General features: G+C 41.7%; 2 protein-coding genes across 3 annotated transcripts in view; both read left to right on the forward strand.

The window, feature by feature from the left end:
• The first annotated feature begins 3,658 nt into the window (after positions 1-3,658).
• On the forward strand, positions 3,659-16,362 carry nek8 (NIMA-related kinase 8). Of its 2 annotated transcripts, XM_076735393.1 has the most exons (15): positions 3,659-3,749; positions 5,050-5,255; positions 6,070-6,302; positions 6,416-6,547; positions 7,004-7,212; positions 7,310-7,389; positions 7,492-7,676; positions 7,791-7,938; positions 8,326-8,402; positions 9,121-9,238; positions 9,358-9,508; positions 10,122-10,285; positions 10,564-10,716; positions 12,463-12,621; positions 14,382-16,362. In XM_076735393.1, exons 1-15 carry the CDS (start codon positions 3,703-3,705, stop codon positions 14,408-14,410), a joined length of 2,091 nt encoding a protein of 696 aa, XP_076591508.1. In that variant the 5' UTR covers positions 3,659-3,702; the 3' UTR covers positions 14,411-16,362. The 2 variants fall into 2 exon arrangements, with proteins under 2 accessions (XP_076591508.1, XP_076591507.1); XM_076735392.1 differs by lacking the exon at positions 14,382-16,362 and having other exon boundaries at positions 3,681-3,749; positions 12,463-12,763.
• A 617-nt stretch (positions 16,363-16,979) lies between these two features.
• Positions 16,980-25,481, forward strand: part of traf4a (tnf receptor-associated factor 4a) — a 38,063-nt gene continuing 29,561 nt past the window's right edge. Inside the window, exon 1 of the mRNA XM_076735013.1 lies at positions 16,980-17,506. Coding sequence (XP_076591128.1) covers positions 17,364-17,506 — 143 coding nt within the window. The 5' untranslated portion in view covers positions 16,980-17,363. The remainder of the gene's footprint in view (positions 17,507-25,481) is intronic.

Here is a 25,481-nt window from a genome sequence, read left to right on the forward strand (position 1 = left end):
CACAGCAGGGCCTCTCTGCTGCCCGGCGGGGAAGAAGGAAGTGAGGAGCTAAGACCCTTCATGACCACCTGCACCACAGCTGTGAAATATGAGCCCATACATGAGGAGCTGACTTGTCTTTACCTGCCTCAAGGTTTTTTCTGTTCATTCACAACTGATGTATTCCTATTTGTAAACTTTATTTTTCTGCTCAGCCTTATTCATAATTGATGTCTGTTTGTTTTCTTTCCTTTGAAAATTAATGTACTTTGCTCATGTGTTGCTCTGTTTGTTTTCATCTGTTTCACATTAAAAAAAAGAAAGAAATAATAATGAAAATTTAAATGTTGCCCCTAAACCAAAAAGAACATTGTCTGAAACTTTGAGTCAAACTTATGTAATGCTGAAAAAACCCGTTGCAATAAAGCCTACTCTCTGTATTCCTACGGTGCCCTGATTACTCCCTTCATTTTATGACGGCTGCAGCTGTGGTTTTAACACAAATTGTAAAAATGTGGGACTTTTGTTGCATGTCACCCAAACCCCTCTCTTCCCTTATTTGCTGTTACCTCTCAACTCTTTGAGAAAATACAACATCATAACACAGAGCACAGGCTACAGTATAAAAAGACACCACCAGATGGCAGCAAAACCTCATGTGAAGAGCAGGCACCGCTGAGCAGCACATCATGTTTTTCAGCTCGGTGGCTCGCTGTTCTTCATCAAACCACTTGGGGGCATCTTTCTCAAAAAAAAAATAAAAAATAAAAAATACTGGGGAAGTGATTGTTGAGATATGCTAGAAAATTCCCTGATATTCATTATGGCTACAGTTCCTCTCATGTGAAGTTGCACAGTTCTCTAGTAATAATTGCAAATAAATACACGTAATTAATTTCATATGTCTGAGAGAGAGAGAATGAAAAGAGAAGAACATGTGAGGTCTAATGCTCTCTTTTCTTTTGCTTTAAGTGTGAAACATGAAGTGTGAAACTCGAACCATATAATTAATCTACTTGAGTATTAATCTACCATTGAGCACAGGGCTCTCTGTAACAAAAAGCACCCTGCGGTTAGAGAGACAAATGTAACTCAATATCATTTCTTGTGTTTCCTGGTTGCCTCGCTGCAGTTATTTATTTGTAGTGTGAGAGAATGAGAGGCTGTTGCTCTCATAGCTTTACCACAGAAACCTGTAGTTCCTCAGAGCTTCAGGTTTCCAAAGAAAGAGCTCAGGATTTCTGACAGAGATGCAAAAGGTTTCATAGCGTGGTTGTTGCATGTATTTGTGTTTGAGATGGGAGTCTTTGTGCCCGACTCAGCACAGAACCATATTGATCTTTGGGTGATTTTTCTTTCCCCTGAGGGCCTGTTGAGAAACGGCTGCTGTGGAGACTCTGCAAGCAGCCAGCAGAGAGAAAATCTAGGGGTTAATTGATTTCCAGCAAGTGCATCGTAAATAGCCAAACAAAAATAGGTCTGTCTCGGCCAGAGGAAGATTCAGTTTCCTTCTCCGCCAGTAGAATGGCACTTTTTCACTGCAGGCTCTACAAAAATGTGGTTAACGATAATTTATGAAATTTCTCTTAAAAAACTTTGGCATTGATTAGATTCATTTATTATCTCCATTCAGAGTTCATAACCCCAAGTTGTCACGTTTGAAGTGTTCTCGGTGAGGTGAGTTCTAGGTAATATAGAAGGAGAGAAAACAGATATAGTATTTTTTTTTTTTATTACATTTCTGTTACACTCTCTGTCTATAACCAACTACCCAGCTATCTAATAGTGATGATTAAAAAAAATAGTTTTAATTACATTTACTTTGTGAGGTTGTTGGATTTGCGAGATCACAAGATCAGATTCAATCAGCCAAGAATGCACAGAGTTTCTGTCTAACAAGCTATCTGGTGTGACAGGTTATATTTCTGAAGTGCTTATCGAAATCAACAATTACAACGTGCTATCTAAAAAATAAGATAATAACGAGAAAGACTGAGTAAACTGTGAAACATTAGAATAGCAAGAAAAAGGAAGCAAAAAATTACCAATACACAAATATATATAGAAATATACAGTATGTTCACACAGATCATCCTCGTCATCATGATCATCACATCAGATAAAAGCGGGTTTCAAAAGTAATTTATTATCTTTATTTGAGATGAGAATGTTTTCAGCTTTTTCAGTGGCTCATCGGAAATGAACACAAAGGCACATAAAAGCACACAAGCTTCTAAAAACATTAATGAGTCAATCAAATCCATTACTCATACCTGTGCTTTTTCCACCATGACATATCATAATGTGAAACAGGTCTATCTGCTGCAAGTGAGAATAACAGGTGAAAGCATTGTTGTGATGAAACAGTGTCACCCACGACTTCCTGTCGTGTCTTAATAGACAATAATGGTTCCTCATGCACAGGTTCATGCCTGGGGTTCAGCATCAGTTTCACTATCCAGCACAGTACATTCCTGGTCACTGACTGTTGCATCTTGAGACAGATCTCCTGCTGACAGAAGACAGGCCAAATATGTCACTAAGCTGGTCTGAGGAGTAGCATATATGCTGCAAGGCTCCTTTAGGTGCTCCTTTGTTGAGATATTATATCCCTGAGAAAGAGCCAACTATTGTTTGTAACGCCACCTCCTCACCCATCCTCCCCCCACCTAACTTCATTTAAAAAACTGCAAATTGTAGAGAAAAGGTTCAATTACAAGAAGATCACTGTTTTTGGTGATATCTCATTATTTCAGATTGATGATAATAGTGGAGGTATGTACTTCTGCACAACACAGAGCAGGCTTTGTCACAGCACAAAGCATTTATTATCCCCATCGTGGCAGAGAGGGGAAACAGTGCTCGTACAGCCTCCTTCCTGCTTATCTCAGACGAGGGGAAGACGCTTCATAATCACCAGGCGTCTGAATGTAAGACTGCAGTATCTGGAGTCCATGCTGGAGACGCTACACTAATCACATCTGTCTCATTGTTTCTCTCACTGTCTCCATTTCAGTTTTCACTTCACTTAATTTGTTTCCTGGCACAGTTCTTAGACAACACTGAACTTTAACAAAAGCAGTAATTTGGGTTTGTAATCTCAAATACTGAGTCGCCTTACATGAAAGAGACAAATATTATTTGGATGTGATCTTTCCTTTATCATGACTACAAAATCTAGGACAGACTTCAGACTAGATTACTGTTGGTGGAAAAAGTGGATTTTACAAAATCATTTCTTTGCCTTGTTTGGTGCACATTGTGGCTGCACAACCATACAATTTCTGATGATTAAAGAAACATTTAGAGCCCACTCAAAATTACTGGCACAAGAAGAAAACATTATATTTTCCTATGCCTTTTTCAAAGCAGGCATTTTGCTTTTGTAAATGCACAGGTGTAAATAATATAATTAATGGATGAACCACACTTGAATTTTACTAGTAACACATGTGCTAGGCCTCATTTCTAGCTCTCTTTTGCTAAAGCACTCAGGGAGAAAGACAGACAGAAAATAAAAGGTATGGTTGGTTTGCTCTATTTTTCGACACTGAATCTTTTCTCCTGTGACTGAAAACTTTTATTGAAAATGGTTTTTGAGTTTGGCTCGTACGGCGCATGGTTTGGAAGCAGAGGTTCGCCCTCGCCTGTTTTGTCCCTCGTTGCTTCCTGTAGTGCTGGGGACGGGTTGCCTGGAGACGACGGAGACGTTTGGGAGCAGCGATGGAGAAGTATGAGAAAATCAAAGTTGTCGGAAGAGGAGCTTTCGGGTAAACTTAGGGTTTCCGTACACACAGTTACACACATCTTTCTTTCCTGCTGTATGCTTGAAAATCCGACTTTGTCAGAGTTTGAATTTGGAAAGCGAGAAGTCCGTAAGGCCGAAGTTTTTCCCCCAAAATGTAACGGGACGCGTCAAATGAGCGCCGCCCTCAGACGAAGACATGTCTGTAAAAGTACTGAGAGTACAGAGTTTAGGAAAAAGAGTTTCAATCCTAATGCTAAAGCAACTCCGTGTTTCTCATTTATAAACAACCTTTACGGGTTTTGTCAGTCACAGTTTGTGTGGGTTTTCGAAAGTATTTGTAGTTTTAACTAGCCATGCTGGTTATAACGTAGCGTTAGGTAGTTAGCTGCTGCGTTCAAATCCCCCTGAACTACTGCTGGCTATACTTCACAATTGAAAGACAAAGTGGTTTGAAGATAATGAGATGCTGGAAAGTGTCTCAAAGGGAGACACGAGAGTACATCAAACAGTAAACTGTAACTGTGTTTATCCAAAACTGTAGAAGACTATGCTGCTCATTTTACAGTTCGCCTAAAACTATTTAGGTCCTGTACTGCACAACTGTACCTGAAGTACCATGCACGTATGTGTATACGACAACATTTCAGAGGCTAAATTTGTACTTTCTACACAACTAAATGTATTTGAGGCTGTACCAGTTACTTTGTCGGTTAAAACTTTACACTTAAGAATCGTAAGGTGCAGCTAAAACATAGTGTTAATGAGCTTTAATGAGCCTACGTGACAGAAATTTGTAAGACAGTTTTATATACACATATTTTGATATACAGTAATTATGTAAGTCTGTATTTTTGTACATCTTTGTGCTAAATGAGTGGTGATTTTCACACATAGTAAGCAAGCGGAAGGCATGGTTTGTAGGTCATTTCACATTATTTCCCTTTTTAAAGTATACCACAAAAACAGCCTCTGAAATCCGAATTTTTTTGGGTTTTGTTCAAAACAACATTTGAGGATGTCATATTGGGCTTTGGGAAACACTGACTGACATTTTTCACCATTTCTGACATTTTATAGACCAAATAATTGATTGCTTCAGAAAATAATCAACAGATGAATCGATGGTAAAAATAATCATTAGTTGCCGTCTTGCTACGTATTTTTTGTCCTCAAACCACACAAAATGCTTGTTTGTCAAAAACAAACCTACCACCAATGCTCAGTAACACGGACACACCAGATCTAAACTACCAAAGACCATCCCACTATATTGCTATGAAACAAAACATACACCTAATTTTTCTTCATTTTCCTCCCGTCAGGATCGTTCACCTGTGCCGCAGGCGCAGCGACGGGGCCTTTGTCATCCTGAAGGAGATCCCAGTGGAACAGATGTCACGAGACGAGCGCCTGGCAGCTCAGAACGAGTGTCAGGTCCTGAAATTGCTCAACCACCCAAATATCATAGAGTACTATGAGAACTTCCTGGAGGACAAGGCCCTCATGATAGCTATGGAGTATGCACCAGGTAAGCTTACTGTAATATCTTGTTACATGACCCCCCTTTTGTTCATTGTCTAATGTTTCACTTTTCCCATGGTTAACTGCTGTAAGGCTCCATACCTTTGCTGGTTCCCATGTCAGGCCAAATGAGAACCTCTCATATCAGTATGTGTGGTGGTGTTTTATGGGACAATGTGATCAGATAATGTTTCTGTAATATTACAAGTTATTATGTGAAAAAGGTAGATCAATCCAAAAGTCTGCTGCAGCAGTCAGAGCCAGTATTCAGCCTGAAGTTCTCAGATGAGGCATGTATCAGCTCCTCCTGTGTTCAGGTTAAAAAACAGACCTTTGGTCTCCTAAACCAAAGTAAACTACACTAAACTGAACTGAAGTTTACTGGAGAAAAAGACAAAATGCTACAGAAATACTTGCAGTTTTACATGCCTAGCTTTGCTAAAAATGGTTCAATAGGTCCAGTTTCCTGACATCAAGGGAAATCACTGATGGAGGGTGTAGAGTCTAGTTTTGGTTTGTTCTGACCTTGAAGCAGGTATTACTTATTAGCCTGAGATTGGAAAAGAGACACTCTTTCATTGTAGCAGCTAAAAAGACAAATAAAGATAATATTTAATAATATTCCACTAGACTATTTTGTGGATCCCTTTTTTGTTGACAGGCACAACTGCTATGTTCTCAAAGCCTGTTGAATCCACTTCTTGGCTTTGATATCATCTCACTGCTATTCACTCAAGGCAGTAACTTGACTGATTAATCATGGTGTTAAAGACAGAAATCATCTTTATTGTTTATTCTTTGTCAATATTTTCGCCATGTAGGTGGAACGTTGGCTGATTACATACAGAAGCGCTGTAACTCTCTGCTGGACGAGGACACCATCCTTCACTTCTTTGTACAGATCTTACTGGCCCTGTATCACGTCCACAACAAACTTATCTTGCACAGAGACCTTAAGACACAGAATATTCTTCTTGACAAGCACCAGATGATCGTTAAAATTGGAGATTTTGGCATCTCCAAAATCCTTGTCAGCAAGAGCAAAGCTTACACGGTGAGTAGATTGGCTTTTGGCTTGGAGCTGTAATTACTTCAGCAACATACATTTCCTGAAATGCCGTATCCATGTGCTGGCACAAATCAATGCCTCCTTTTTTCACTCTGCAGGTGGTCGGGACTCCATGCTACATCTCCCCAGAGCTCTGTGAGGGAAAGCCATATAACCAGAAGAGTGACATCTGGGCTTTGGGCTGTGTGCTCTATGAGCTGGCAAGCCTTAAGAGAGCATTCGAGGCTGCGGTATGTAATGCTTTTTCTGTGCAAAAAATGATTCAGATATTGTGTGTTTGTGTTAGCTTTTGAAGTATTATCACTCTGATTCAGTGTGTGTTGCATGAAAGATTGCTGTGCAGAAAGGCAGTGAAACCTAACAACCGTCAGAGCTGCACTATGTACACCACATGGGAGATGGATTCTTACCATTTCTCAGAACATTTAATATGACGACCCCAGGTTATTCCATGTTTAGCAGATTGCTGGGGCTTTTGATTTTAGCACAGATCAATAATTCACAACATTTCACATAAGGTTTGCTTGCACACAGATCTGTCTTCACTACCAGTTCCAACAGTAAGGTACTAATGTTACAGTCTTATTCGTTTGGCAGGGATCTTGGATAGAAGATTCATGGTTTTTCACATATTTTTAATGCATTTTGTAATTTTACTCCATGACTCTCTTCAATTTTGCTTTCAGAATCTACCTGCCCTCGTTCTGAAGATCATGAGCGGAACATTTGCTCCGATTTCAGACCGGTACAGCCCCGAACTCCGACAGCTCATCCTCAACATGCTCAACCTGGATCCATCCAAACGGCCTCAACTCAATGAGATAATGGCTCTTCCCATATGCATCAGGCCCCTGCTTAACCTCTACACGGATATAGGCAATGTCAAAATGCGCAGGTAGTACCTTAATGCATTACTAATGATTACACAAATGTTTTACTCACACAATTCCCTTGTTTTGTTCTATGAAAAAAGTCACCTCCTCCTTTTCCAGGATTGAGAAACCACTGTCTACTGTGCAAAGTGGTCCTCAAGGTAGACCAGGAGGGAGAGTTCCTACCAACAGGTCCAGAGGTCAGGCACATACTGCCATTATTATACAGCAGAACTAGCTGTACCAGGTTGATCACAGAACTTTAATAACAGATGTGATTGGTATTTGTTGGACTTAAACAGACGGATCAGTGGGTTTAGGATCAGGGAAGGTGCACTCCCTCCCGCTGTCCTTGGTGTATACGTGGGGAAGCGGAATCTCGGCGCCTCTCCGCCTGCCGATGCTCAACACTGAGGTGCTGCAAGTGTCTCTGGGTCGCACTCAGAAGATGGGGGTGACTAAGTCAGGCCGTCTGATTACATGGGAGGTCTGTGCAAATGTTTTAGATATTTCTGACTTTAAAGAAAAAAAACCTCTTTGAAAGAGTTACATTCTCACTCATTTGCCTCCCATTAAGACTAATGATCATTTGTTGTCACAGGCTCCATCAGTCGGGTCTGGTGAGGCCAGTCTGCCTGGTGTGGTGGAACAGATGCAGCCTCAGTTCATTTCACGTTTCCTTGAGGGTCAATCTGGAGTCACCATCAAGTCCGTGTCCTGCGGGGATCTTTTTACTACCTGCATGACAGGTTTGTCGGCCAATCAGAGACATCACATCTATATGAAAGTGTGGATAGTCAGCTTTTTTCCAGACTTGATCAGAAAACATGGATCCACTTGAAAAATAAACATCTGCATGCTTGCCTAGCAGTTTGGAAGTAGTTTTTCTCGAGCTCAAACTGTGGTGCTCTGTTAGTCAGTGTGCTTTGGGTCCAGCACTGCAAAGCAGATAATACAGGATTTAAGACCCTTCCTCTCAGCTCAGTTGCCTCTGTTTCATCACTTTTCGCTGTAGTGACTCAGATTAGTGTTTTGTAGATAGGGATTTGAAGCACTCTGTTGGTCCACACAAGAATACACCTACACTCATCAACTAATAGTGTCTTTAATCCCCTCTCTTTATTCTCAATTTGCAGACAGGGGCATTATCATGACATTTGGAAGTGGGAGCAATGGCTGTCTAGGACACGGTAACTTCAATGATGTAACACAGGTACTTGTCCACCATTTAAAGGACAATATTCTCACACTCAAATGTACGCAGTGTTGCCAGTTTATTAGAAAAACATAAGTAAAACTAATGCAGTCAAATTCAACCACCCCACTATAAGTTAAAGCAGGACTTACTGACATTGTTACTACGGCTATTTCGTTTCATTTTAACTATTAATGAATGTATATTTCTGCTATTTTTCGTCATCTAAACAGATCTACAGTATTAGTCACTACTTACTGCGCTTTGTGATTTCAAGTACGTTAAGTCACACCACCATCTGGATCCCATTCAGGTCAAAACATCAACATCTTTGTTAATCCAACACAATGTGCATTAATGCATCCATGTGTCTTCCAAAGATTCGGTTATACGGTAATTCTGATTTTATGGGCTATGATATGTCAAAATGTTTGAGGAAAGAGTCTAAATTAAGGCAAAAAATTACAGACATTGTAGAATAAAATGTTCAGAAAAAAAGACACTTTAGTCCCTAGTCTACCATTTTAACCTTTATAGGACTGCTGACAATAGAGAGACAAGTAGGAGAAAGAGAGAGATGTAACATGCACTGAAACATGGATGCTGCAGTTATGTTGTACCTGTTAAACACTGCTCCACCAGGACACCGCATCCCTACAGATTATTGATAACAAATCTGTAATCTAAACATTACAACAATGACCTTTCCTTCCTCTTTCTCTGTTTTTGTACTCAGCCCAAGATAGTTGAGGCACTCCTCGGCTATGAGCTGGTTCAGGTGTCATGTGGTGCTTCCCACGTACTCGCTGTGACCAATGAAAGAGAAGTATTTGCCTGGGGAAGAGGAGACAATGGTATAATGAATGGACCAGTTGTTTTCGAACTCACTCAGTCTATCTAAGTATTAATCTTTTGGTGTGTGCTTCTATATGACTGATTTATGACAGCAGTGCACTGTTCCTCTGTCTGGAAGGTCGCCTCGGGCTCGGCACCCAAGACACCCACAACTCTCCACAGCAGGTGTGTTTACCTGTGGAATTTGAGGCCCAGAAGGTGGTGTGTGGAATTGATTGCTCCATGATTATCAGCACCCAGTACAGCATTGTGGCATGTGGAAGCAACAGGTGATTATTCTGTTTTCTGACACAAAACTATGGCCATTAGTGACAGTAAACATGTCACTGGCTGACATGAGCTAATGGTCAGCCAGTGAAACATCTCCTATCACATTTAATGAGAAGACACTATGTTTTCTATAAAAGATACATTTTGGTACATTTTGTGAAAGTGATCTTCTGTTTTACTCCCGTGGGTTTATGCAGTACGCTTGTTCATGTGCACGGGGTGGTGTGAGATTAAAGGAGATGCAGTGGTGCACAGACATACTTTCATGTTGCACAACTTGTGCGGCAGCATTCTCCTAAAATGACGAACACTTTTCTCTCATTGTTAATCCCTCTATCTCAGAGAGGTTTTGGACAGGATGTAGAGCTTTGTATGAGTCGGATAAGTAACAGTAAACACACAACAGCACTCATTTCAGGTCTGAGCAGCATTGTTCAGATACCTGCGGCTCAGCAGCAGACAAAGACGCTGGAATAAAAAATGTTCAAGGGCTTTTTGATGAACATACTGTGCATTGTATATTGAAGGAGTGGTTTAAATAATAGAATAAATGCAGTGTTTCCTATACCTCCTGTCATACATACCTCGATTTTGTTGTTTTGTCGTTGTCAGGTTCAACAAGCTCGGGCTGGATGAAATAACAGCCGGAGACGAACCAAATCCCTCAAATCAGGTGGAAGAAGTTCATTCTTACACTCCTGTCCAATCAGCGCCGCTGACCAGTGAGAAGATTGTTTACATTGACATTGGGACAGCCCATTCTGTTGCTGTTACGGGTAAAATATTCCGAGTAATAATCCATCAAATCACGTTTTTATGGCGTGTATGCCTTTCTGTGTGACTGCCTCCATAATGGCCAAACTAGCTTTCTAGCTTCTTGCAGCACAAAATTAAATGAGAGGTTTCATGGAACAATCACTTTCAAGTGCAATCTTGTTTTGCAAAAAACCTTTACCAAGTTAAACATGGTCTTATTTATCATGTTGAAGTCTTAATACTGATATTGATATTAAAACCTAGCATCAGCACTTTCACCAACTCTTTCCTTGTCCAGAAAGGGGTCAGTGTTTTACCTTTGGTAGCAACCAGCATGGCCAAATGGGCTGTAGCTCCCGCCGTAGCAGCCGTGTGCCCTACCTGGTGCCCGGCCTGCAGGGCATCACCATGGCTGCCTGTGGAGACGCTTTCACCTTAGCTATTGGATCTGGTGAGTAGAAGGACTATATGTGTTATTTTGACCGTTTCTGTTTTTAAAGTTGCTGCACACCTCCACAGGTGTATTCTCCTCAGGTTGAAGATGGGCCAGGACATACATGAGGTCTTCAACTGATAAGAACGATAAAGGTCTTATTTGTCCCATGTAATTGGTACAACAAAGCTGACAGGAGAGATGTTAGCCAAGCACAGTTTGCACACACAAAGACCTGAAACTGCCGTCAGACTGAAATCCACAGGGCAAAATTTACAGTGTGGCCTAAAGCAGGAGGGACAGGAAGTACTGTGGGCTGGATAATTCAGCAGTGCAGACTGCGTTTTATCAAACATTTCACCGGCATTAATCTCTGTCACACTCACTGCAGCTAAAGAGCAGCCCTTCCCTCTCTGCTGCTTGGATTTTTTCACCATGCGCTGACAAAACAAGAATATAAACAATATTTCCTGAATGACAGCTCAGTCCATCCCCCTCTCTCAAAACCAGCTGGCATTCAGAGAGCTTTGCCTTTTCGCCTATCACACTTCAGTCAAAATGAGCTCTTCACGAAGGCGAAGAAGGCGGGTTATTTCACGACCAGATACAAACGTGACGTCTCACCACGTTCCACAAATGGAAAGTGTAATTCTCCATTAGAAGAGGTCTAATCAGCCAGAGTAGGAGAAGTCACCTGTGTGGGTGTAGCATAGGTGTGCAGTGCCTTTAAAATGGGTGAGTTCTCTTTTCACTGCATGGTATTTCTGTTGCATGCATTCAAGAAAACCCCAGTATCTGAAACTTAACAGCTAGCTGTTGTAATAAAGAGCACACACATATTCAGAAAAGATCATTTGAGTTTTATGTTTATGCATGAAATAGTTGCTGTTCTGCTTCTGGCTCGAGATAGCGCTTTCCAACCAGCACTTGTGCACAAAGGAAGCTTTTTCAAAAAGGACAAACTCTTTATTTTCCCCTTGTTAACCCCTCACTTAAAAAAAATGTTTAGAGATACATTTGAGTAGGAGTAAGCACAACCGAACATAACAGGGTTCATCTCAGCTCTGAACTGAGACGGCATTGCTCAGATATCTGTGGTGTAGCTGCTTTGGAAGAAAAGAGGAGTATTGTGGGATACCGAGGGTGATGCATTTTAATGAGAGTCACCCAGTTTCAAACAGTGTGAGCAGCTATGTGACCGCACAACAGCAGTGTATCTTTAACTCAGAAACAAAGATGATTAGATGTTCACTGTGATGGGTTTTGTCACTTGAAAAACTTTCAAGACTCTGCAAGTTTGTTTTCACGTCAAACTGAAATGAATTGAAAGTTGAAAACTTGTTGTTACGTAGAACATATGGTGCGGTTTGGAGAAAGGGGAGCAGTCATGTAAGCTTCACAGGGTTCTCAGCTAATGGGCTAAACACACAAAACCAATGGTGTGGTTCTTTAAACACGTCGAATAGCAGATAGGTAACAGATGTGTGTGTGTGTCTGTTCGTGAGCTTTGAGTGAAATCTCAGGGTAAAGTAGTGATAGTCGAATTGTGCCAGCGATTGGCTCCCCGGGGAGAAAGCCAGTCATGCCAGTAGGCTTTCTTTGTGGAGGGACGTCTTTGTTCATCTTTGACTTCCTACAGATCGAGCCATTATGCTGCCACTGCAGGAGCGGCGGCGCTGTCCGTTAAAGATTCGTGTGATTTAATGCGCCCTGAGGTTTGCACCCAGAACACTGACGACTCCTTCTCTCTCCTGCTTTGCACAGAAGGGGAGGTGTACACCTGGGGAAAGGGCGCCCGCGGCCGCCTCGGAAGGAAAGAGGAGGATTCTGGGATACCGAAGGCGGTGCAGCTCGACGAGAGTCACCCATTCGTGGTGACATCAGTGGCTTGTTGTCATGGCAACACTCTGCTGGCAGTGAAACGTAATATTTCGCTTATTAGCTCTTTGTTAACAAACACTGTGAGATGTCGGGATGTGGTGAAATCTAACTGAGAGAGCACTAATCCCCAGATGAAAGACAGGCTGAACTTGAGACAAGCTTCTCTTCATAATGTGGACAGAGACCCACGTTTTTCCATGTGGGACTGTCAGAGGACTCATTTGTAAGTTTGAAAGCTCGCAGGCTAAAGGCATGACTATAGCTTTGTTGCTTACAGTCATACACATGCGGTTTGTCAAGCCGCTCTGTTTTCGTTAACAAACCACCTCCTTTCAGCTATGCCCTGCAAACTCGCATGCCAAAAGTGATAATTCAGTCCAATTTTCATTGCAGCTGTGGTTTTTCAAAGCTGGACCTGTTTCTTCCAGCAGTGACGGCGCAAAAGCCACCGATTCTGATGAAAACTGAAGGGAAGGTGGGATTAAATCGGCCCTCCACACTGCAAATTGAAAATAGCTGCAGATTTAGAGAAGATTAAACTGCATCACTATTTAATAAGTAACAGAGATGTTGGTAATCCTGGCTTCAGGGCTGCTGTTTGAATGTTTCTTTGACCTGCGCCATGTGACAAGGACACGGAGACCAACATGGACACAGACCTCACAGAGGTCATTGTCAGGGTCTATATAATAACCAGCTCTGTGATACAGATCAGACCAGACCAGGAACTGATACTATAACAGTCCAGTGTCGATACATGTTTTCATGTGTAATATATTCTTTTATAAAGATTACAGGATGAAAAAGCAGCGTATGTGAACACATGAACCCACAAACACTGTGATTTTATTAAAGGATTAAATGCTTCCTGTATCGTGAATGGACTGGGAGTGAATCATGTGTTTGGAAGGAAAAAACACACTTGGGTTCAATTTGAGGTTTCTGCTATTTTATTTCCAGAGCCCCCTCTGTTGGCAGGCTTATTTAAAGCCGACTAACAAACCAATAAGATTATAGTGAGGTGGAGGCGCTGATGTGAGCCCAAAATTCTTTGACTCAAATTTCTTTTTCAACTAAAACTCATGAAAACGTAAGAGATTTACAGGTATTGCAGGTGTAACAGTGCAGTCTGTATGCAAAAACACAGAAACCTTTCTGGCCCAGGAGTCCAAAAAACTAACTGTGCTTTCTGCCTGCCAAACTCCCTTTAAAATGCAAATTTTATTACTTTAGGAAAAGTACTAACAAACCGATAACAAATTGAATTAAAATGAAGAGAAACTGTAGAGGAAGCTTCTCACTGTGTCCTCCTGAGGCAGGTTAAACTCTGCAGCCATGAAAGTGGGAGGTTCCTGTTTCATGTTGAACAAACATAACGAGTTTGTATCGATATTTAATGAACCATCAGCCACTATCAGCCTCATTATGGGTAAATTGATTTATCAGTTACGAGAGAAGTGGTGTGCTGACATTCAGGGCTGCAACTAATGATTATTTTCATTATTGATTAATCTGATTTTCTCAAATAAAAATGAAAAATAGTTTTGCCTGCGAAATATTAGGAAGTCGTGAAAAATGTGCCAGAGCCCGATGTGTGACCTTTTTCTGACTGTCAGGCCCAAACCCAGAGATATTCAGTTTACCACCATATCTGACAAAGCACAAGATTCCCAGAATTGGACAGTTACGAGATGGAGCAAGCCACATTATCAAAATTACTTGCGGATTAATTTTCTTTCAGTCAACAAATCGATCAGTAATGTCAGCTGTATTGATGTTTTGCTTTGTCCCTCTTGTTCCAGCTTTGCTTGAGGAAGCCGTCCCGAGATGATTTTGTCCTTAAAGAGAGCCCACTCAGCGTTGGTCATGAAGCCCGGCGGTGGTATGAGGTGAAGGACAGCTTCCTTTGAATAACTCCTCCCAGAGGCCCATCTGTGCTGCAGTTGAAAGATTCCCTTTCATGCTGCAGCTGCGGCCTCACACTCTCACTCGCTCTTCCTCTCTATCGAGCCTTTCTTTTCTCCTCCTCCAAGAATGAATGTTTGTTTCATTCGGCCGTTTAATATCATGGAGCGCAGAAAAAAGGTCAGAACCTGTGCGCTGCAGCAGGTGTACCTCACAACAGGTTTGTTAAATGAATGTTTCTGGATTACAGGAAGTCATTAGGCAGCCGTCACGTGGTGAACTATTGTCCTGTCTCACGTGCAGGCTTAGCATGATAAAGACCAGTAAAAGTCAAACTGGTTTGAGCTCTGTTAAGCCACTGGTGAATGAGATGATACAATGCACAGAAAGGGAAAGAATGAAGGCCACTTGAGTGTTTAGTAAGTCATCAGTCAAATGACCCAAACACATTAATCTCCGTCACATCATCAGTGGTCACATTGTGCTTTATTGGATTAGTCCTCCAGTACATTTGTAACTGAACAGCAGAGGTCAAAGCAGATAACGACGTGTTGTTTCCGGTTCATCTGAACTTAATGACTGCGTCTGAAATCACTCACTCATTCACTGGCGCCCATATAATGCACAATCAGTAGTTTACAGTGAGCAGTAAAACACGATTTCAGACAGATGAATCATCTTTTCCGTTGTGGGATTGTCGGCAGAGAGTAGTGCACGCACCATGGACGCCATTGTTTCTGTTCCATTGTAGGAATCTTTGAGGGCATAAATATATAAAGTAGATAATGGAGGGATTTCAGACACAGGCTTTATATTTTTGGAAGACTCTCTGTTGTAACTCACTGTAAATATGTGTTGTATTTAAAATGACTTGGTATATGTGTTGTGCTTTTGTACTTAAAGTGCAAAAAGTAAAAGTAATCGTGATGCAGAATGACCCATTTCAGAGCAATATATATCAGTGGATTGTAGCTGTGATGCATTCATGTGTAAGTGTCACTGATGTTGCAGCTGGTAAAGGTGGAGCTAATTTTAGTTGCCTTGTGTACTGTCCCGTCCCCTCATCTATGAGAATACACCACATCTTATTATCCGATTCTGTTTTGTATTCATAATCTGAATCTACAAAGTAAGCAATGACTAAAGGTATCAAATAAATGCAGTGCAGTAGAAGTATAAACCACCATAAAATGGAAATACCTCAAAATAGTACTGGGGTACAGTATTTGAGTAAATATACTTGTCACTTTCCACCACTGTTGCCTTTGTAGTAAAGAATGTGTTTTTATATTACCAATTACCATGAAACTTTCTACTGTTTTCTTCACGATTAAAACAAATAATGGATGATCTTCACGGGGGTCTGAAGTGAAATTCAGACAGAGGACGTGTCGTTAGTGGCTGCTAATGCATGTCCAGAAACAAAAAATTCAATCATCATGTCTGGGAAGGTGGACTTTTCAACAAACCAAGCTGCAGACGATCAGTTTAAGATTAATAACTAACCTACAGTACGATGCTGTATTTCTCAGTGACGGGCTGATTACCTCTGCTTTATTCTGCCTACACGGTCCCCATTATTCTCCCATTAATCACCCAATCACACATTAATCTGTGTAATTTCCACAGAGCTGGTATCAGTGCGTATGATTATTCTAACTATTATTATATTTCCTGTTAAACTGCACATTAATATGCATTTTTAAATCAAGATTCTGGCACGATGTCAGCTATTTTGCAAAAATATAATTGCGCTTTTGAAGTCATGACTCTTGATTGAGGATGTGTTGCACCTTTTCTGAGGACATGGATCGTTTACCATTGTTGTCTCGTGTGATGATGTAATGATGATGTAATCCGGTGGCAATACAGCAGGTGAAAAATGATCTAAACGTGTGAATGTGCTCTTTATTTCTGAAAAGCCTTAAAATGATGCGTGTTTTTTGTTTGATTTGAACGGGTTTAACAACGTAAGTTGTGTTTTATTTTCATCATGTCTAACATTTTAACTCGAAATAGAGGCAAATAAATAATTTAAAAAAAAAATACTAGATTTCTTCATTTTGTGTCTCTGCTCTGCCACCAGAGGGCACTTGTCACCTCTGACTGCGCTGTAGGCTTCTATAGTAGGTCAGTTTTTCTATGTATTTGACTTAAACCTTAACAACAAAACCCTCCTCGCCCCTGACTTTACTACTTATAACTATATATATTAATTATTTCTAAAGGCATGACCAGTTTGCGTGTACCTGTGAGGGGTTACAGGCTTATATCTGCAAAATAGATCATAAATATTAAATAAGCGCATGGAAATCAAGCAGTGCGTTTCATTACAGGCCGCTGCAGACAGACAAAAGCCCTATTAAAGATCTATAAGGAGAGATGAGAGGGATGAAATGGTGTGAACAGTGTCTCAGCTCCTTGACTCCTCCTGCGTGGAGGAGGAGGCGGGACTCGGTGCACCTAAACAGACGGAGGGGTTGTGCGTTGAGCTCAGTGTGGCACTGCTGCATCCAGTGAGGAGCGAGGCGAAGCGGGCCACACACGGCCACATTAACCCTGAGCTGCAAACCTGCACACACACACAGTCAGAGGACCAAATCTGCGATCATCTCTGCAGCCTTTTCCCGGACCGTGTCGCTCCTTTGTTGCCGTCGATCCCCCGGGCTGCAGGAGGAGACGCTGGGCAGGACTCGCCTCCTTTAAAGCCCGATCGGTCGGTGGCGGAAGGGACGTGATATGAACCCCTCATCGGCTTAAACGCCAGTGCAGCGAAATAGCCCCGTTTTCAGGGGGGTGGGGGTTCAGCGAGGATCAAAGAGGACATTTATACCTTTAACCTGCAGCTGAAGGCCGAGATATCGACGGAACCTGCAGCAATGCCCGGGTTTGATTACAAGTTTCTGGAAAAGCCAAAGAGACGGTTCCAGTGTCCGCTCTGCAGCAAGGCGATGCGGGAGCCGGTCCAAGTGTCTACCTGTGGACATCGGTTCTGTGACACCTGTCTGCAAGAATTTCTAAGGTACGGTGTGTGTTTGTGTGTGCACAAGAGACACAGAGAGATCCACCTCTCTGCAGGCGATACTGGAGAGCACATCCTCGTCTAGTTTCGGTCGAGCAACAGTAAATAAAGGATGTGTAGGTGTGTCCTGCTCACCTTTCCCCAGCACGCTTTTCTATTAATTTAAAGTCTGTTATGGCGCCACACAATGACATGACAGTGCACGGGGCCTGGTAAACAGCGCCTGCACTCAACTCCCCTCCTTACAGTTGCAGGTGTTGTTTCTCCTCATATGCAAGGATTGAATGCATTTCTGAGTCACTGTGTCAACAAAAAACACGCCCGGGGAGCCTGTGTGTGTGTTTTTGACTCAGTCATGCAGGTGTATTTTAGGCCAGGACAGGTACAGGATGTTATCATTGTTCTGACAAAGGACGTGGTTTTTGTTGTGGCTGCCTTACCCATGACTCAAAGAAATGAGGCTTGCAGTGATGCAGATTTTTAGTCAGATTGTGCTTTTTGCAGATTTTTTTTTTTCAAATTTTAACTCCTTTAGTCTTCAGGATGAAGTGATTTAGTGTTAATATCGATCATGTTGTGGTGGTTGTGTCCTGCAGAGGGCCCCTGCCTCCTCACCCTGTCTGTGTTTTTGCCCTGGGGTGGCGAGTCTGCATGGGCTGGGGATGATGAGGTCGAGTGTGTGTGTGTGTGTGTGTGTGTGTGTGTGTGTGTGTGTGTGTGTGTGTGTGTGTGCGCCCCCCCCCCCCCCCCTCCTCACCTCCTAATCTGCTGAACATTGAAGTCAGTGTGAAGACTTGCAGAAAGAAAGTCTTTGTGTCATCTGTCGGTGGACCCCACTGTCCTAAAACAGTCAATAACTATCACACTCTCAGAGGAAGCTGGTGATGCACCGAATTTCAGTTTTAATACCAACAACAACTCACCTGCAAAGTGTCACCTTGTCATGAAGGAAACTTCTATAAGACGAAGTAGAGCACTGATTTATCTGTCTGTGTGTGGTGTTTATGGAGAGTCAGTCACACTGTCCTTTCTCCACGTGCAAAAGAGCTCTACTCAGTCTTTGAGAAGGTTTGTGTCTGTTGATGTGAATATTTTGTGCTTTTATTGAAGTTTGAAGAGAAATGAATCATATCTTGTTTATCTAGAAGTCAAAGATCTTTAGTTGCTCAGAACAGAACCGGAGAAATGTTCAGAAGGAAAACAGATTTGTGTGATTTGGTTTAAGTGAGTTGTGTTTTCCTTTGCACAAACAAAGGCTGAAGCTAATGATTGTTTTTATTATTGATTATGCTGATGCTTATGTACTCCATTTATCTGTTAGTTATACTATGAATTTTATATATAAAATGTCAGAAAATAACAAAAAATGTCCATCAAACAGCAAAAATGTCCCGTTTTGTTCAACCAACAGTCCAAAACTCAAAGCTATTCAGTTAATGATACAAAACAACAAATCCTCTCATTGTACCAGAGGACGTCAGCAAATACAGCCATTGATCAATAATCAGAAAAGATGCTGATTAGCTCTCAGTCAATTAATTGACCAGCTTTTTTAGCTCAACTACAATCAATGATGATTTAAGGGAGATCATTTTCCACAAAATGGTTCAATAAACACCTGAAATATTATGACATGAAGATGATCAAAGTCACAGGAAGTAATCTGCAACTATTTTCATAAACGACAAATCATTTCAAGCAAAAGTGCAAAAAGCCTCTTGAATGTATAGATTTCCTGACGTTTTCTGAGTTTTTTCTGACTCAACAGTCAGTTGAGAAAGAAATCGTCCGTTGCACTTTGTCTCAAAAGCATCTTTGATTAGCATTTATCCTTTGGATGTTTCTGAAGTATTGATTATAAAATGTAGCCAGTCCACTGTTGTGTTTGTAGTTGTCCACATGCCAAGTTAATTAATTCCACCGTTGGTAAGTTGTGAATGAAAGTGAACGTTCCTTATTCACACACGGAGCGGCCATCCTGTAGTTGAGTCATATCTCGCTGATGGAGAGGAGCAGCCTTTGAGCTGCAGACGAACACCGACGCTGAATCAAATCTGAGCCTCACTGATGAAAGATAAACAGAGAAAGACAAAACAGAAACTTGCTGTTTGCTCGTTTTTGTTTGAGTCACTCTCTGCGGAGATGCCTTCAAGCTCCACTGGTTAAATTTAGCATTTTGATTGTTAAAATCCGTTTTACAGCCCGTAAAGAAGCTGTGGTTTCTTAGTGTATTTCTAGTGAGAAATCAACTCAATTTGACTGGCCTCTAGTTTTACTTCAGTTACAGAATTGCTCTTGGTGTTATTTAACTGTAACAAGCTCTAAGAAAGATTTTCAGTTATACTTGATGAAACTTGAAGACACCCTGAGGGAAACTCACAAGCAAATAAAACAACATTTGCCATCAGGAAGGAGGGATATCTGATCTAATCCTAAGATATGTCCTATCAGCTTTTTGTGCCTATCAAAACTTCCTTGTGTCAGAAAAACAGTTTGCTAGTTGACAGGAGAGACGTGAAGATGTGAATTCATGCTCTGAATACATTAACTGCGCTGTCGTGAGTTCCTCGTTTGCACCTTGAGTCATCGGGAAGCCTCCTCTGGCTCACTAAACAACAGCAAATTGCATCTGGTTGAAAAGCAGAAGCTCAGATGAGCAGAGAGAGCGAGGGAGGAGCAGTGTTCGCTGCTGATCAATGAGTTTGGCCCGACGCTTTGTCTGCCTCATCCTGCCTGCCTCCGCCTTCGTCCTCCAGGTTACGCGCTTTTTTCTTCTCTGACTCCCACAGACTGAATTCAACCAAAGTTCAGCAACATCTGAAAGTTTTTGTTGGGTAACTGTTTCTGTTTAATTGGGATGTGAGCACAGATATGAATATGATTCGTCCCTGTCTGACCTGCGTGATCTGTTCTCCCTTTATGCAGCGAGAGCACAAATCTGCGCAAAGTTTGAAAAGTAATAACAAGGCATCCTTCGTGAAGGAGTTAGAACTTGCAGTCACCCATTTAATAAAGCTTTATGCTGAAGATGAGTGAGAAGTCATCAATACGAACAACTTTTGAGTTGCCAAGTTGTGAAATCCTCCTTTGCGAGATCATTTAGCCGCTGATTTCTAGATAAATCTGGACAAAAATCAATTTGTTTATAACTTCTCATGATCAAAACCTTTGATTAGTGACTTATTACCATTTCTAACTGCAACTCTGATGATTGAAAGTCTTTATTGACGACCGAATAATAGATTCTAACATTTATGAGTGCATTATTGCCAAATGGAGAGGAAAACACCAGTTAATGAGATTTTTCACAACCTGGCAACCCAAGAGGTTTTCTTATAATGTCTTATAAAATGATTTATTAACCATTAGCTTCAGCCTGTAGACTTTTCATGAAGAAAACGACTTTTAATAGAAAGCAGTGCCTCATCTAAAATCTTATCACAGATTTTACATCAGATTGTGATGCTGAAATTTCAGATAATCAGAATGTTTCTGCAGCTTGATGTCAAAGATCACGTGGTCTCCCAGTTCACTTAAAGCTCAACCAAAACAGTTACACTGGCAGCAGATGATAAGTCAACATCATCTTTCCTCTCTCTGACTCTAAACAAAGCCATGTCTGAGGCGACCGGCTGCATATTCACCTCTTTAATTAACAAAGTGTGCCAGTTGAGGCCAGTTTCAGCTCTCCGTGCCATCAAGTGCACGCATCTTTTGTGAGGAGGGTTCGAGTTTATCGAAGCTGACAGACAGTAGTTAGCTAATGCTTCGCGCATTGTGCAACTAGGTTGATCCCTTTTCTCTAATTATTGAAGGTTGTGTAACATCCAGTCCGGGCTTGCCAGCCGACTCTGCCCTCTTATGCACTGACAGCTCTGTCGACGTCTCCAGAGTCCACTGCGCTGTTGCAACAAGCCGCCCAAGAATGCTGCTGCATGGCATTGCATCAGAGTTAATCATCCTTTCTCAATAGCACTTCAGATATTACCTTACCGGTAACACCTAACTTTAACTCCCCCGCTTACGATTTGTAAGCTATATAAATAACTAATAAATGGGTTACAACACACTGTAATAGTTGCAAGCAGATAAAAGTGTTTGTCCATCTTCTTGTCAACAATCATAACTTTTCCATCAAGCCTGCAGTAGTAGCTGTAAGTAGATATAAGCTTATTTTCCAAGTGTTTATTAATGTTTTGTATTTGAGTCAACAATTCTAACTTCTCCAATGAAGATTTAATATTATCACAACTGTCTTTACATTATCGTGTTATAAACGATTTATTAGTTGTTGCATACCGCTAATAAATGCTAATGTGTTACCCAGTTCTCAGTGGTTTTAAAAAGGGTTAAAGTGTGTTTGTGCCTTTATTCCACTTGAAGGGGAACTTCCTTGAGAGGCACTCGAGGAAACACATGAATTGTTCTCGCTTTGCCGCGTCTCCACGCTGAAAAGTGCTGGTGTGTTCCTCCTCTGTGTCCACAGGCATGTTAGCATGTGATGCTAATGGGCTGTGTTTCCGCCCCGGGAGGAATGCGTAAATACTTAACAGCGGCAGTCCTGGAGGCTGCCCCAGCTCCGAGGGAGAGTCATGGGGTAAACACAGCCCAGCCCTGCAGCCTTAACACTCACTGCAATCAAATATGAGTCACATGCTTCAACAGCTCAGTGTGCGCTGACCGGGGCAGCCCATTGTTTTTAGCAACACTGCCTCTTTAATAAAGGAGAATCAACACTTAATGGTAGGGCTTATGGCCGTGCCACACATGCCGGGTCTTATGGTTCATCAGTCCTGGGTCCTCCGAGCCACAGCAATGGCGTGCAATGTGACAGCGCCGTCTCTGTGGGGATGATGCAGTGCTGTGCTACGGCCTTGACAGGGGTGTAATTGGTTTGTTCGGCTCGGGAGCGTCTTCCTACAGGCCTCCACGCAGTCGTGTAGTGCTGCAACTGCTGACTTACCCGGAGTCACGAGGAACTCCAAAGTGGGCTAATATGAGAATTTTTCACGGCTCGATTATTCACTGTCCAAAAGCCAGAGGAGTGTTTTTTTTTTTTTTTTTTTTAAATGGGCTGTGATTCATTGTAACTTTGACACATCTTCTGTGTGTAGTGCAGTTTCTCCCTCCTCAATGATGTAGGTGATACTCACTTTTTCTGCTGTGCTCTCCCACGCTTTCATAGTCTGAATGCCCTGATGCACAGTCACCAGCATCATAAGCACTACAGTCAAACGCCTCTTCCCTCTTTTACTTTTCTTCCACCAGCAGCTGTCTGTCTTATTTGAATATGTGGGCAGACATAAATCGACACCACTTTTCTGACAAGTCACTTCATATGAAGGGTTTATAGGGTGTAACTGATGGCTGTTTTAATTGTGCATAAATCCATTAATTAGGGCTGCAACTATAGATTACTTTCATTGTTAAGTAACTTTGTAGTCCATAAATTGTCAGAAAAGTGTAAAAGTAGCCTGTCGTGATCACCTTTCAGTCTTACAAAAAACCCAAAAGTACCTCTTTGAATGTCCAGTTGAACCAAAACCAAAGAAACTCATTTTAAAATGATATAAAACAGAGAAAAGCAGCAAACTCTCACGTTTGTGTAGCTGGGATCAAGTATTGCTGCAAGATAAACAACTTAATCGACAACTTTCAGCACGTTTCAGCATTACATCAGAAAAGCATAATGCGCTTCAGATTAGTAATAGATCTGTAATAAGCCGGCATTTGGGTTGCCAGGTTGCATAAAATCCCTCTGTCTGGTGTTTATCCTTTCTCAGATAGCACAGTTATAAATGTTTGTAATCTATTACTAAATGCTTGTCATAATAAGCCATAAAGTCTGCAGTTACACGTGTTATTATGGGGTTTGAGTTAGATGAGAAGACAGATACCACTTTCATGTCTGTATGGTAAACAGCTAGCAGTCGCTTAGCTTAGCATAAAGACTAGCAAACAGCTAGCGTGACTCTGAAGGTCATTAATTAACATCTTGTACAAAAACTAAAGTGTAAAAACAGTCAAAAATACAATCTGGCATGTGGCTGATGAGTTTTGAGGCAGGCTATCTGTCTCCTCCTGCGTCCAGTTTTTATGCTAAGCTAAGCTAACTGTCTAATGGCTTTAGCTCCATATTTATGGTACAGATATGGGAGTGGTGTCAGTCTTTCCAGTGTCTTGCTGGTGGATAAAGACCTGCCAGAGGAATCTTTTCCAGCCTTGCAAACCCAAAGTTGTTTTGATTAATGGCCGATAACTGACTATAAAACGCAAAGAACAGATGCATCAACATGTGGTAATCTAGGCCACTTCTCCCCTTTAAACACATGATGAATCCACTTCTGTCCATTGTGCGTGCAGCCATGCAGAGGGACGTATAGAGAGGCACTTTGGCTGCTCTGACAGGGCGTTTCTTAAAGGGCTAAATGGAGCTGTGTTGTTGCATTGGTGCTCAATGCTGTGTGTAAGTCTGCCACTTGAGGCAGCTGGGGCTTTGTGTCTCAGTGGGCATCTGTATCTGAATGGGAGCAGTGCCATGGATGGCTGATGAATGACTGTGTGTTCATTACCATCTCCGTCCCTCAGTCCCATGACAGAGACATTCACAGTCCCCCGCAGGTGTCTGAAGGCTGCACAGGCATCCTGGGTCCAGATCCGGAGAGTTCGGGGGGACTCTGCTGTCCCATCCTTCTCTGACGACAACGGCGGCCAGTGAGCTGCACACACAGAGATGCTGTGTTTAGCTGAGTGAAAGCCCTCAGGCCTCCGCTCTGTGAAGGCCTCTTAGAGCTGTGCACTGAGGCTGCTGTCAGCTGATGTATTTGGGGTGACGGAGCTGGAAGGAGCCCAGTAAATTTTAACACATCAATGCATAGAAGGAGCCGCTCGCTCGGAGAAGAGAGGCACGTGCAGAGAAAAGAAATGCGAGAGATACGGCAGCATTTGTCTGGGAAAAGAACAGTCAGTGCTCTATATTCTGCCTAAACGGACCTATGCTGCTGTGATGTGCAGTACCTGTAAAGTCAAGAGACAATCAAGTTGTGCCACCCACTCGCGTCTCTTATTCTAGCAGCACTGTTTGGTAACTAAATGTTCCTGAACGCTACACATCATCACACTCACGGACTTTGGAACTATGACTGTATGAAAAGTCATTGATCTTTAAAGTTTAACATGTTTACTTCCTGCTGCTTCAAACGCATTACTTTCTGAATTAGAAACAGAAACAGACCCCTGTCTGAGGTGTTTTTTTTTTATCAAAATGTGGACTTTGACTCGTGGAGTTTGGTTCAGTTTATGTATTATGAAGTACAGCTGCAGCTAGCAGTTATATAAACGTTGTATCTTTAAAATACTTTGCCTGTACGGTAACAGACATAGTTTAAAATGACAAAGATGAGATATTCAGTTAGCTTGTTTCATCTAAAAACAGTCTAAAACCCAAAGATATTCAGTGTACAAAACATTTGAAACAGAGAAAATCAGCAGATTCTCAGACTAATCAATCAGTCAATGACATGTTTGTTAAAAAAACGATTAATCAGTCATCTGAAAAGTTGCTAAATTTTGTGTCAGCTCTCGTATGAAGGATGACATTTGAACTTGGATGCACATTAAAGTAACTGCACTAAGCTGAAAATGAAAGCCTGAGAAAGTAATCCAAACAAACAACAGGAAACGACCCTAAATCACAGTGTTTCATGGGTGTAAGGAAATGGATGTTGACATTCAATAGCTGGTAATTACCCATGTTTAGAAAAGCTAGCATGAAAAAAGTCAAACTGCAGTTTTCACCCACAACCTGTTTTAAAATGAGTGTGCTCTCACTTTGGATAAACACCAGAGCGGGGAGATTATTACAGGCAAACATCACAGCTTTTCTTATTAACACCAGGACAAATGACGCGTGAGCCCACGTGACTTTCTTTCCCACGATGGTTCGAAGTAAAGAAAACAAACAAAGTGCAGCATG

This window comes from Chaetodon auriga, chromosome 7 (genome assembly GCF_051107435.1).
Source record: "Chaetodon auriga isolate fChaAug3 chromosome 7, fChaAug3.hap1, whole genome shotgun sequence".
In the NCBI taxonomy this organism is placed as follows: domain Eukaryota; kingdom Metazoa; phylum Chordata; class Actinopteri; order Chaetodontiformes; family Chaetodontidae; genus Chaetodon; species Chaetodon auriga.